We start from the raw sequence: 12670 nt of genomic DNA on the forward strand, positions 1-12670 counted from the left end.
AGTCAGCATCCGTACGATAGTCTACACAAATCCGGGAGTGCAAAATGATTATCGCTCCGATATAATCCGAATAAGGGGGAAGTGGCAACGAGAAAGCATTTGCTGTAGCTACATACTAGTGCATTGCTTAAAAGTCGACTGGAAGGCAACATGTGTTGGATTTAAACGATTAAACGACGGCAGCGAGTTGAGAGTAGTACTCGGCGTTCTCAACATCGGGTAGTTCAGGACAATGTCCAGTTTAGTGTCCGAACACTACAATCTTGATTCCAGTGCAGAACAATTGTTGAATAAAAGATAATCGTTGAGCAAAGGTGGTTGTAATCTGCTCAGGAGTATAGACAAATATTAGAAAATAGAGTCTTGCGGCAATTCTTGATTGTTAGAACCAAATATACGGAATTGGTTGTTCCGACTACTTTTACGTTCGCGAAACATCAAGGATACATAGAAACGCGGAGGCGTACTAACATGAGCGATTTAAGGAAGATTGGAGATAAAAACTGTAAAAAAAGTTCCTATAAGAAAAAATAGACGCGAACGATCTCCTGCAGCCGAAGAGTTTTTCCACGTGCAGTCACTGTGTGTAGAACAGATGTATCAGTATATGTATCTACTGGGGAGAAAAGTCAGGATCACTTATGGTCAGGATTATGCTCAGGATCACTCAGGATTATGCTCCAATCAGTGATCGTGAGGAATTTCAGATAATAAACTTTGGTGAAACTCTCCTCTTTTTGGTCGAGACAGAGAAAGTATTTTACTATATATATATATATATATATATATATATATATATATATATATATATATATAAAACAACATACATACATACATACATACATACATACATACATACATATCCTTTATTCCAGTTCAGCATCTCCTGCAGAAGGTAAACTTTCCGGATGAGGTTGGATGAAAGCTCTTTTTTCTTTTATTCAGTACTTCTGAACAAATGATGGAATATGGTAGACTGAACATCTATGGCGTTCTAGGAGCCAAATGCATTCGTTACCGCATCGAATGTCGTCAACGACTACATTGTTTCCCTACATTGTTTTCGTCTCGAAATGAAAATTTTATTCGCGTTGCCTACAAACTCCATTATTATTCATGAACGTAAGAAATGACTTTCACCGAACAACGATTATTTAGTTTGTAGTCGATATGTGACTAGATAGAAAACTCAGTTCTAACAAACGGCTGTTCCTCAAACAACTACAGAGTTTCTGAGAGCTAAGAGGACATAAAGGGGAATTTCTAAATCAAAAAGGATTGTTTGTAGAACAAAGTTAAAGCCATACAAATAACGAGTTCAGATTTCTACGCACGTGGAAGCAGGAATGGAAGCATTTGAGAACATCGCCGTTACACTTCTTGAAGGGAGATACTAAGCACTAAGAAGGCTGTTGAACGAATGAACTGTGGTTCAAGAATTGGCGTTTCGGTACGACAGCAAAGGTCACGAATAAGGGCTGAAATGTCAGATCTTAACCCTCCTCTGAAAGATCTTCTTACATACAAGCAGATTCTGCACGACTTCATATTTGTTTTCCACTATTTTTCGCAATTGTCTCCAACGTTTTCTGGGTTCTCTAAATAAGTAGCAGCTGCTAACGATGAGCATCCACTTCAGACGAGCTCCGAGTCGCAGTCCAGATAACAAAAAAGTCAGTTTCTACACAATGGAAGCTGTCGAATGTAATTTGCGTTAATTCTTTTTTGCCACTCTCTCATAACTTCTTTCATTTCTTTATTATTTAAATATGCACATATTCAGAGGCATGTTTTACCACCAAGTTAAGATTCAGAAAAAAACAAAGACTTCATTCCGAGTAACCACTATTTTGATGAGAGCTAGATTTCAAAGGGACGAACAAGATAATTACAGAAAAGATTACATAGTGCCGTCAACGTGAAATCAAAAAGGAAACCAACGTTGCATGGAGATTCAGAGGCAGATCCCAAACGACTGAGCAGCGAATCAAAAAATATCAACCTTGGGAAACTGAGCTGACGTTTAGGCACCATTGTTACCGTCTATCGCTTTGTACTTCCTTATAAAAATGCAAATCAATACCCCTGTTTTTTAATCATTATGACTCTCCAATAATTTGTATAGCACAGGTACAGGTGCTAAGTCCATATAAAAAATGAGATTCGATTAGCATTGGTATCAGATATTGACATCAAATGCATTTCACAAAGCTGCAACGTGCTTCTTGTAACTTATACAGACATGAATTTGTTCCCTATCAGGACAGGACATGTTGCAGCAGAGCGCAAAAATAACAATATTACAATTATATTTGAGCCGCATTTGCTCCAAACTCGTGAAAAAATGTTGCGACAAGTTGTTAGGGAAAAAGATAATACAAAACTTGCAGAACTGTCTTAACTATAATTACAGCTCAAAAACTGCTATTTAATACTTTAAAAAATTCTCAAAATACAATGCTGAATAATTTGTTTCTAAGTGATGTAAAACTGCTGCAAATGTTTGATTCGATTATTATTCTACTGAGAAACAAACGACGACACCATGTTGACTCCTCTTGAATTCTAAGATTTCTTCTGGGATTTTGAACTACCATGGAAAGATTGTCTCAATGATTCTGCCCCCTAAAGATATAATTTTGTTGTCGTTATCTGCTTTTTCACGAAAAAAATCGCAAACAAGTTGCACCATATACAAAGACTTTTCGTTCATGTTTGAGATCTAACTAAGATAAAAATCTATTTCAGTGTCAAAGCCAATTAATGACCACAAAAACAATTACGAGTGTTCAATGTCTAATAGTAGGAGCAAAAACAACTACGCGAAGAAATTCGGAAGAAGGGTGCAGTTGAGGTAAGGACACAAATTGCGAAAGTAAGGCACGCCTGGTCAATTGCGAACGAAGATCATCAGTGTCGCGAAATCCATAATAATATCATAGAAAAACTGACAATAAACTGACAATAGGAACTCGTAGGTTCGACACTTCACCGATCCAAAACTTTGCGAAAAAGGAACGAACTGCTCCTCAGAGATAAAGATTTCAATACAATATCATTTTCAACATTATCAATATGAATATAATCAATTTTAATTGGTTAAAAAAGTTCGGATTCTGTGAACATTGTTAACGTTAGAAGATTGTTAATAACTTCAGAAGGACGTATTGAGAAATACTTTTAGCCGTTTTTCACAGAGGAGAAGGTTTTGTCTACGGAAGAAGCCATACTACTCTTCTCTGTCAAATTCCTAGTTTTCCTTTTCGGAATTTAGATAGAAGAAAATGAACATTCCACTTTTTTTGGGTTGAGCATATTGAGATTCTGAGAAAACCAGATAGAACGGAAAGGCAAATTCGGGCATACGGGAGTTCTTCAGACCTCTATAAAAATAGGAGAATTGACTCAGGATGTGGCAGATGGGAAGCAACAACTTCCCTACTCTTTTTTTCGGTCATCAATTCCGAAAATTGCTCTTGTAAGCTGCTGTTTATGTGGAAAAGATGTCCCTTGAAGTCTATCATCTTTCTCAACACCAAGAATTGGGCACTCCTCCATTCATTCGCATATCCATCCTCTCACTCGAAGGTGAAATTTTACCAAAAAAAAAATGCGAGTGGGATCCATTACGTAAATACAGAAAATTGAGATCAACAAAGAAAAAAGTCCAAATAACTTGGTTAGAAGAGACCTTAAATAGTGAAAAAAGTGCAGTATTTTACGACGATTGGGGAGAGGTGAGCGGAACCACCATGGATCCTCCGATCTACAACTCCATCTCTAGCTTTTTCCCGCGGATTTCCTCATCACGCCAAGTTCTTGGGATGTTGCTTTCAAGAAATCGTAATTATTAAAATATTGGCCACACGTGCAAGATATCAACATCTTGCACCGCCATCGAAAGTGGTTAAAGTAAATCGTCTTCGTTTCTTTGGTCATATATTAAGGAGACCGGCAGATCGCTGTTCAACGAGTTCTGAGGAGTTTGTCGGGTGCGAGCTGGAAGAAGCCACCTGACCGAAAACGAAATTTCTGGACTGAGGTGGTGAAAGAGGACCTGAGGACACTCGGCGTGGATAGGCAGTTCAGGCGAGACGTAAGGTTTCGCAGAATATGGAATAGCGACGAATCGATTGATTCTGTGCAAGCTTTCGTAGAAGATAGAGAAGGTTGGGCAGGACTTTTCTCAAGGACGGCACACCTCGGCAAAGATGCTGGTAATCGCGTCGCAATGAAATCAGCCCGCCGATTAAGTCAAGTATGTTACACTCTCAGAAAGACTCATATCCACAACACCTAGGCGTCATTACAGTGGCACTGCCTTGAAGGCATCACACCACGAATCTGTGGTGGTACGGATTCCCGATGGCCAAAGACTATACAGGGTCGTAACCTGCAGAAACGCAGAAACGGGTGGGACTTCGCTCATTTCTTCCTAATCGCCGTAAAAAAATGAGCGTTATCCCACCCGTTTTTGCAATCTACGATTCCTTGTAGTCGCTAGCCATCGGAAATCCATACCACCTCACATTCATGGGGTGATGCCTTAAAACAGGCTTCAAGCGGGAACAGCCCGGATAGAAGACATGCGTCACTTGCTTCATCTCCACCTACATACCGTACATGAGGAAAGACGTCAACCCGAGGATATTATTTGAGGATGTATTTGCGTGGTGTGTGAATGCGTCCAGAAATCCTATATTCGACGCTTAATTCTCTTGTGTTTCGGTTTTTTGTGGTATTCGTAGTTGTTGACGTCTATCTGGAGTAAACTGTTCGGGATTAGGTCAATGGATGTCTCGCTATGGAAGTTTTTGAGTCGAAGATCGATGAGCTTGTGGGACTCCGTGATGGTTTCTTCGAGAAGTATCCTGATGGAACCGAAGCAGAGAGAGTGAAAACAGTGAGGGAGAAGGCCTTACTTATGCTTGAGGTACGAATTAATTCTTCTTCTTCTTTTTGCGATATTTCTGGGTAGCATTGCTTATCAGTGCTCGGCTATAGAATCTTGTGAACATCAACAGGACGAACGACTTGTCATGACGTCCATAAATTGTTTGGAACAAGCTCGTTTTTCTTTGGATGTACTCTACATTTTCATCCAAGGGGATTCGTGAAAAGTGTTCCTGCGCTAGGAATGCTAATCATTCCTTCGGAATGTTCGTACGTAGTTGGTATTGGCTGTGGACGCGAGAGTGGTCCGTCTACAGTGAATATGTGTCGGAAGAGAAATCGCTATTTTTATTCGCTCCCGTCGTTGTCAACGGGAGCGGAATGTTGATGCAGGAGGCTTACCCATTTACTCACACTTCTTGTAATTCTTCTGCCTTGAGTCTTCAATTCGACGATGCAAAATGTAAATAGACTTCATGTGCAGAATGTGTGACAGATTCTCACACAATGTAGAAGTGAAGGGTACGTTATCAATAATATACATTCAATAGTTTGTTTTAGGATGTTCCTCTGTCGGAATTTTCCCGCTCAGCCGAACGCTATCTACAGTGCGGTCGCATCCTCAATGCTTGCGTTGCATATGATCCACGTTGCGAAGAGTTCCTTAGTAAAGCAGTAAAGCTAGGTAGATTTTATAAAGAAAATTCGGATATTCGGAGACGTTTCCTTCATCTTTCTTCTTTTTTCCTGATTTATTTCTAGTGCTTTTAGATCCAGATGCTTTGGCCTGGCTAGAACTTGGAATATGTCTATCTAAAAAACCTGACATTCAGTTTGCCATTGAATGTGTCGAGGTTCCTTACATTTGCCCCAAGTGTATCAGTACCTATTTGCTTATCTTCTTGTTTACATCATATCGACAATCATTCGCAGTGAGTTTAGTGCAGCCTGGAGCTTGAACGGTCATCACGTGCTCTATACACACTTTCTATGCTTCTTCGAGCAAAATTAATGAAAGCGGTCGATCCGACCGAGAGAATTGAACTTAGGTTGATATTTCTCTGTTTTTTCTCTGCGTTTTTTGTCAACCGATTTTCTTCTGATCAGGAAACGCTCATCACAGCTGGCATTTGAAGCCGTTGAATTGGATCCTAGTTCTGGTGCTGCCCATTCCTGCTTAGGAAATTCTCTTTTTCTTGAGTTCTTTAACACTGGTCAAGTTAACCATGAATTGCTGGTGAGTATATTGTATTGAGGCAAGTACTCATTTTTGCTCGGGCAATTCATTTATTTAGAATTTGTATTTTTGGAATTCACAAACTTTCTTCATAATACTGCTCAGTTGGGCCCTAAGTCTTAGAGGATAAGCACATATAAGCTAAAATTACTAGGAGAAAGAGTAAAATCAGCGATCAGAAATAAGAGCAGCACTGAGTCCCCCCAAAATTCCATTTTCTGCGAAACCTGCACTTACATGTTGGTTTTTCGCTGTTTATCGTTACATTCTGATTTTTTTCTCCTTGCGTTATATTTGAATATGTAAATGTCGCAAATATAGTACATATTCTCTCCTTCGTACTTTTTTTTTTGTTATGTCCTCTTCTTATCATGTATCGTCATTAGTGTTTGTTATAGACACAAGCATGCAACGAATATCGATTGGCACTCCAATGTGGGAAGGAATATCGTAACGCTGACTTGCATCTTAATGCAGGAGCAGCCTTTCGGTGCTGAATCATTTCATAAAGTGTTATTTTTTTTCCTATATTGCCCATCAGTTCCTTCTAATTGTTCTCATTTCTAGTTATGAAGAAAACTACCCTGAAGCATTATCTCACTTACGATTAGCTGTCAAGTACGATCCAAGTGATGTCATCGGTTCTCATGCTCGTTTAGCTTCGCTCACATACTTTCTTTCCAGTGTTGCGCAAAGCGTTCAAAATGCAGGTCGGTTTTTCTATAATACGAAGCTGCTACAGGTTTTCTGTTCTCGACATGGCGTCTGATAGGGACGTTTCTTTGCTAGTTTATAAGTTTATTAGTTAGTAGTTTTATTTATAAGAGCTGCTAAAAGAGTCAGTGAAGTTGTGTTGCAGGAGGTCTACGAGCGAAGCGAATCGCTGAGTTCAAGTCGTCGCTTCCTTCTTCATTGAGTTCTCTTAACCCTTTCACTGATCGTCGTGCAGTGTCATCGTTTGCGGAACTCAGCGTAGGACTCAACGATGGCGTTGCTGTTGTGGTTCGAGTTGTATCAACTATAAGTCACGACGAAGGCGTCCCCATGTAAGTTCTGTGTATTTTTGGGTAGCTGTAGTCCACCGATGCGATAGGTCGGAGCCGGACCTCTCGTAGGTGAAAGGGTCTACCTCATCATGAACAGTCCCTAAGTGGTTAGGGTTTTCATCTCGGAGGGTTGTATCACTACTTTTATTGGAATAATTTAACATGGTAGAAAAATGTCATGTTTGCTTGAAAAACTTTTTTCTTCGGTAGAAAGTTGTCAAAGATAAGGATAACTCATGAAGTGTTTATCAATAAATTAACACTTGGAAAGTAGTAGTAGGAATTAATCAAACAAATTGAAAATTTGCTCGAAAACATGGTGATTCAGAGAAGGGTTCGTAATCCAGGGAAGAGACTAAGGGGAAATTAGTTTTGTCAGCTAAGAGTTGCCAGAATACAAAGCTCATTTTTCGGCAGAAGTGCAATCACTTATTTATTTGATAAGGAGCAACAACAGCGGCAACATAGTATGTATTTCTGTTGAATCGTATTAAATGAGTAAGTATGAAGGCGAATGAACAACTATAGGGACGAAAGAGCAGCTTGAGGGAGGAGTGAACAACTTTGAGGACGACCAACTGCAAGGAAAAATGAGCATTCATGTTCACCATACATTGTATATGTTTATATACATACATATAAGTTACAAATTAAACTTATATATTATGTAAGTTCCTAGTGGAGTTTTCAGAGAAGTGCGGCACGAGTGTGTTATCACGACTAAAAAGTGTTTTCAGTTGCAGAAATTCACTGTTTCTATCGCCACCTTCAAGAGCAAATTTCTTGAATATCTTCAATAATTTCTTCTTAAGTATCTCAGTTCTTCGAAAACCTAACATTACAGTGAAGGGTACATAACTGCCATAACTCTCTTCAATTTATGCAGAGGATACTTGATTCGGTGTGAAAATGCATTTTAAAAAAATCGCTGTTTTTTGCACTTGGGAAAACACTTTTTTTTCTAAATGACTTGTTTGCATGAAAACCCATCAATAGGATAAAAGGTGTATATTCGATCTAGAATTCATTATTCTATAGAATGATAACTCGTTTGACCTGTGAAAATGTGTGGCTTCTTCAGCAAGAGGGGTAGCACATTTTCGTTGGCGTGCTCCACCCCGGTAGTCTCTCACCATCATCTCTGGCTGTCTAGCATGAAAATTTACAACTGAACATACTCCACGTCCTTCACCACCATTAGGAGAAAAGATTTCCCCTACACATTAAATACTTTCTGATGCATTGTACCTGAGAATTTTTTTGGTATACAGGATATACCTGTTCGTTTCGAGTATGCAGAAAAAGGCAAAACAAAAACACGTAAATCTCGATGTTTTTGGTCTCTATATTCAGGTTCGTTTATTTCACCTCAGAGGACAAGGTAAAGTTACAGATTTGATAAGGTTCTATAGCAATTTTTTTTCTCTTCTATCTGCTTATACTGTCCGTTTTTTGCCAGGTTTCTCGTCACAAAGTTATGTGCTCAAAACAGAAAAAAACTCAATTTCTCATGTTCAACTTTGGGCGCCAACTTCTAAGCGAAAACTAAACCATACCAAATGTTTTAAATTGATTTTCTTGAGCTGTAGCCAAGATTGTTATTGGTCGTCTTTGATTGATTTTCGACATGCCGAGATTGAAAGATAGTCGAACATCGAACAACATATAAAATGTGTTGTATACTATTTAATTCGCTACGTTCTGGTGTATTTCCAGACCACCTTTACTGTCTGGCGGTTTTTTTCTGAACTGAGATATCACCTGTTTAATTCCACGAATTTTCGCAAGCAGTTATCAGCATGCGCTAACTGCACATCCTCGCTCTGTTTGTTCTAGTCACTCCTTGGAAACAATGTTTTGTTAATTCGCACTGTTGCATTACATCCTCCTACATCTCCATTGTTCTATCTTTAAAAAAACTTAGGGAAAATTAGGTGAAGGAGTCACTTCGCCAACCCCCCTAAAGTGAGAGCACAGGAGCGCCGGCTCCGACTATAGCATGTATGCTGCAGTCATTGGCTTCAACAAGATTTTCGAACAAAATTAGTGGTGTCATCGGGCTTCTTCCTGGTGATTGGTAGTGATTTCTCCAAAATTACCAGAAATGGGATGTATTCACCTAGCAACGTCTCCCATGTCGGTCATTGTGTCGTGTCGTAGCGATTCTTGAATAGAAGAACCAAGTTGTCTCCGTCAACCTTGTTTTCGAACTTTTCAACTTACAGGACGTCAATCGTGATGGACAGTGAAGGAGACTTTATAGCTGTCTGCATCTATAATTGTGCTCCGTCGATGTCTTTCTTCATAGGAGACACTCTTGCGGTTGCTGATCCGCATCTCATAGAGGTAAAGGTAGGCATAACATATATTGCTGTGCTGGTTTACGTGTGTATATCTATTTTTTGTTCTAGGATTTGGAGCTTGGTGACTCTTCGAAGGTATCATTCCGTTCTCTGCGAGTTCCGAATCCTTCCAAGGTTTCACGGAACGGTTCTTTTCCAAAACCAGCACAGTTGGCGCCGACGCACTTAAAGATCTCTTCTTTGTAATTAATTGTCGATAAATCATCCTTATCTCATTCTTGCGGTATTCACTGGACGCTTACATACCTACGATTGATACGCGCTCGAATGAACGGATTTGCGTTCTCTTCTAGAGTGAATAACAAATTATGACATAAGTGGACTGTAGACTGATCTCATCAAAGAATGTGTTTTATATCGTTATTTTTGCAGTCGCGGAAGCCGGCTCCCTGGTTGGGTACTGGATATTGTGCAAACGGTTTAATTTTTTGAACATTCTGTTCAAGAATTGTAACACAGTTTTGTTGTTTTATAATAAGGTTTTCTAACAGAGCTTACTCTAGGAACTACAAAGGAAGAAGCTGATAGTGAAATCCCAGATAGAAATATTTCATGTGCTAAGGAAGATTATCAACACCGTTGTTTACATTACAGCTAATTTCGCGCTAAAATCTTTGCCATTGTGTTGAAGAACGGATAGCAGTATCCACTGCTATCCGTTCTTCAACACAGTTAGTTGACCGGAGAAGTAAAATTATGATCTATTGAATCAATTAGTAAATGAAGTGAATAAAATAAAGAAAACTACATAATGTTATTGAGGTGTGCCGAAGTCACCTTAGTGGCAGAATTCTTGGAGAAGAGATATGTGCTTTGTTAGCTTTCAGAAACGAACCGAATTTCTTCTAATAAATCAAAAGCAGAAAATAACCGTCCAAAGCACTACAGCTGTGTTAATTAAAATGTACTATGTAGGTCGCCAGAAGTTGTAAAACTAGTAACTTATACCACAAGCAAGAATGTTTTGATTTCGTTGGCGGTGACAGAAGTGCGACGAAACTTGTTTTAAAGTGAAGGCGCCCTATATATATAAACAACCATGGACGATGGTTCACCTATTTCCGCTCATCCAGAACGTTTTCTCTTTGCTAAACGTTCCTTCGTTCAGTGTGGGATGGAGGACGAGAAGAGAGCAGAACAGCAACGCGATTCGCGGCGACGAGCGACTGCCATTCGCGCCGTCGCTGTTGGAACTTTCGCCGTCGCGACATGCATGATTTCTCTCCCGATCGTGTTCACAAGACTACAGGAAGTTGATAGCAACGTTCGCAGCGAGCTGGAGGAATGTATGGTATGTATTCCTCGAAATTTTAAATGATACTTCTAGAGTCTGTACCAATCCGTAGTATTTATTTTTCGTCCACTTTAACAATTTCGTAGAAGATTCTACTTTATTTTCAAGTATGGAGGTTCGGAAGTTCCAGTATTAAAGTAGTAAGTGAAACTCTTGTAACTCCTTATCTTTAGACTTTCTCCGGAATTACACCGATCTTTTCGAAACATTAATTTTCGTATAAAGTTCGTGGAATAGGTTTTTTTATGAACAGGAAATGTAAGGCTACGAATAAAACAAGCCTAATCGTAGTGACCTTTGAAAATCTCAGCAGATTTTCCTTCGAAAACTGAAAGTGAAGTTGCAGATTTTAGTTGATCGGATGCGATATTGAACTACTATTTTCAGCTGACTTCCCGTAACCTCCTTCGTCAAGCGATATCGCTCAAGCCTGACTCACATCTCACGTCTGCCGCAAGCGCTGTTTTGCGACAGAAGAGGCAAGCAACTGGTCGGTCACACAAAATTTTAGAAAAAGCTAAGCACTTCACACATGTATCACTTACACAGGGTGTTGTACCTGTAACCGTGGACCGCCAGGGCCACCTGGTACTCCCGGAGTGAACGGGGTTGATGGAATCGATGGACAGCCGGGCGAAATTGGCGCACCAGGACAATCGGCCGTTGAACCAGCCAAGTAGATAGATTTTTTGTTTCAAAAGTAATTATGGTAAATGTGATTGATTTCTTCCAGCTATCGGCAATCGTCAGTTGCGCAGTGCCCCTGCGAATCACCCGGAGGACCTTCCGGACCACCTGGGCCTCGTGGACCACCAGGACTGTCCGGAGATCCAGGTAACAGTTTAAAGAAACGGAACATTTTCCTAATATTTGATTACATACAAAATCAATACGGCATTTAGGAAGAGCTGGATCACCTGGAAGTGGTGGACCACCTGGAGATCCAGGCCAGCCAGGACGACCAGGCTCACCGGGAGAACGCGGGCAAGCAGGAGGAAGGGGTACGGACGGAGTTATCCGACCTGGCGGAGGAGGATCACCAGGACCATCTGGAGCGCCTGGAGATAGAGGAGTGGACGGAGAAAGGGGAATTCCTGGGGAACCTGGACAACCTGGTAAACCAAAGCACTAAAAATCCACTTCACACAACATTTATACTCACATTTTTTAGGGGCGCCGGGATCAGCCGGAGAACCAGGCCCAGCGGGACGACCTGGAGCTCCCGGACTTGCAGGAAGAGACGGCAGTCCAGGAGAGCCTGGCAGTGAAGGCCCTCGTGGATCATGTGACCACTGTCCTCCGCCAAGAACTGCTCCTGGATACTTCCTATAACCAGATCTGCTCTCTTAATAAATGCTGCGATCGTGCAGTGTACTGTGATCATGTGTTTAACATTACGACACGGTAAAAATATTTGTTATCCCCAGAAATACGCTTGCTTTCATCCTTCGTTAATCAGGTCTCGAATGCGTCTCGTATTCTTAGCGACGGCTATTGAAAACAGCAAATAATCCGGAATCAACATTTGTAATACCAATGAAATTTACTTAACTTTAATTAACTCTTCTTTAATTAATCAATGAAATGCACTTCGCAACGTACACACACGGTGTTTTCAAAAGGAATTGATAGTAGTGTAAATGACACTGAAGGGAAAGCATAGAAAAACGTTTATATTATGCGTGAACAACAAATTTTTGGAAATTTGTAAACACTTTTCTCTAGTTTCGATCTCAGGGCACTCCTTGCGAGAAAGTACTTGTAATAACTCTTGGCGCATTGGTCTCACTCATTCCGCATCTCAACATCTTTTAGCTACAGAAACAAATGTTCATGT

At 40.2% G+C, this 12670-nt stretch overlaps 1 protein-coding gene across 4 annotated transcripts; it reads left to right on the forward strand.

The window, feature by feature from the left end:
• Positions 1-3503: 3503 nt before the first annotated feature.
• On the forward strand, positions 3504-12165 carry RB195_006254 (uncharacterized protein; the record flags this gene model as incomplete). 4 transcript variants are annotated; one of them, XM_064179246.1, is made up of 21 exons in its annotated part: positions 3504-3588; positions 3948-4217; positions 4660-4673; positions 4787-4933; positions 5455-5578; positions 5665-5747; positions 5836-5942; positions 6001-6130; positions 6529-6620; positions 6698-6748; positions 6815-6840; positions 6990-7176; positions 9402-9528; positions 9588-9688; positions 9912-9957; positions 10648-10830; positions 11221-11323; positions 11383-11509; positions 11567-11667; positions 11736-11948; positions 12005-12165. In XM_064179246.1, 21 exons carry the CDS (start codon positions 3504-3506, stop codon positions 12163-12165), a joined length of 2478 nt encoding a protein of 825 aa, XP_064036211.1. The 4 variants fall into 4 exon arrangements, with proteins under 4 accessions (XP_064036211.1, XP_064036212.1, XP_064036213.1 ...); XM_064179245.1 differs by lacking the exon at positions 9912-9957 and having other exon boundaries at positions 9588-9614; XM_064179244.1 differs by lacking the exon at positions 9912-9957 and having other exon boundaries at positions 9402-9522; positions 9588-9614.
• Between the last annotated feature and the right edge of the window lie 505 nt (positions 12166-12670).

Source organism: Necator americanus, chromosome I (assembly GCF_031761385.1).
Source record: "Necator americanus strain Aroian chromosome I, whole genome shotgun sequence".
Lineage (NCBI taxonomy): Eukaryota > Metazoa > Nematoda > Chromadorea > Rhabditida > Ancylostomatidae > Necator > Necator americanus.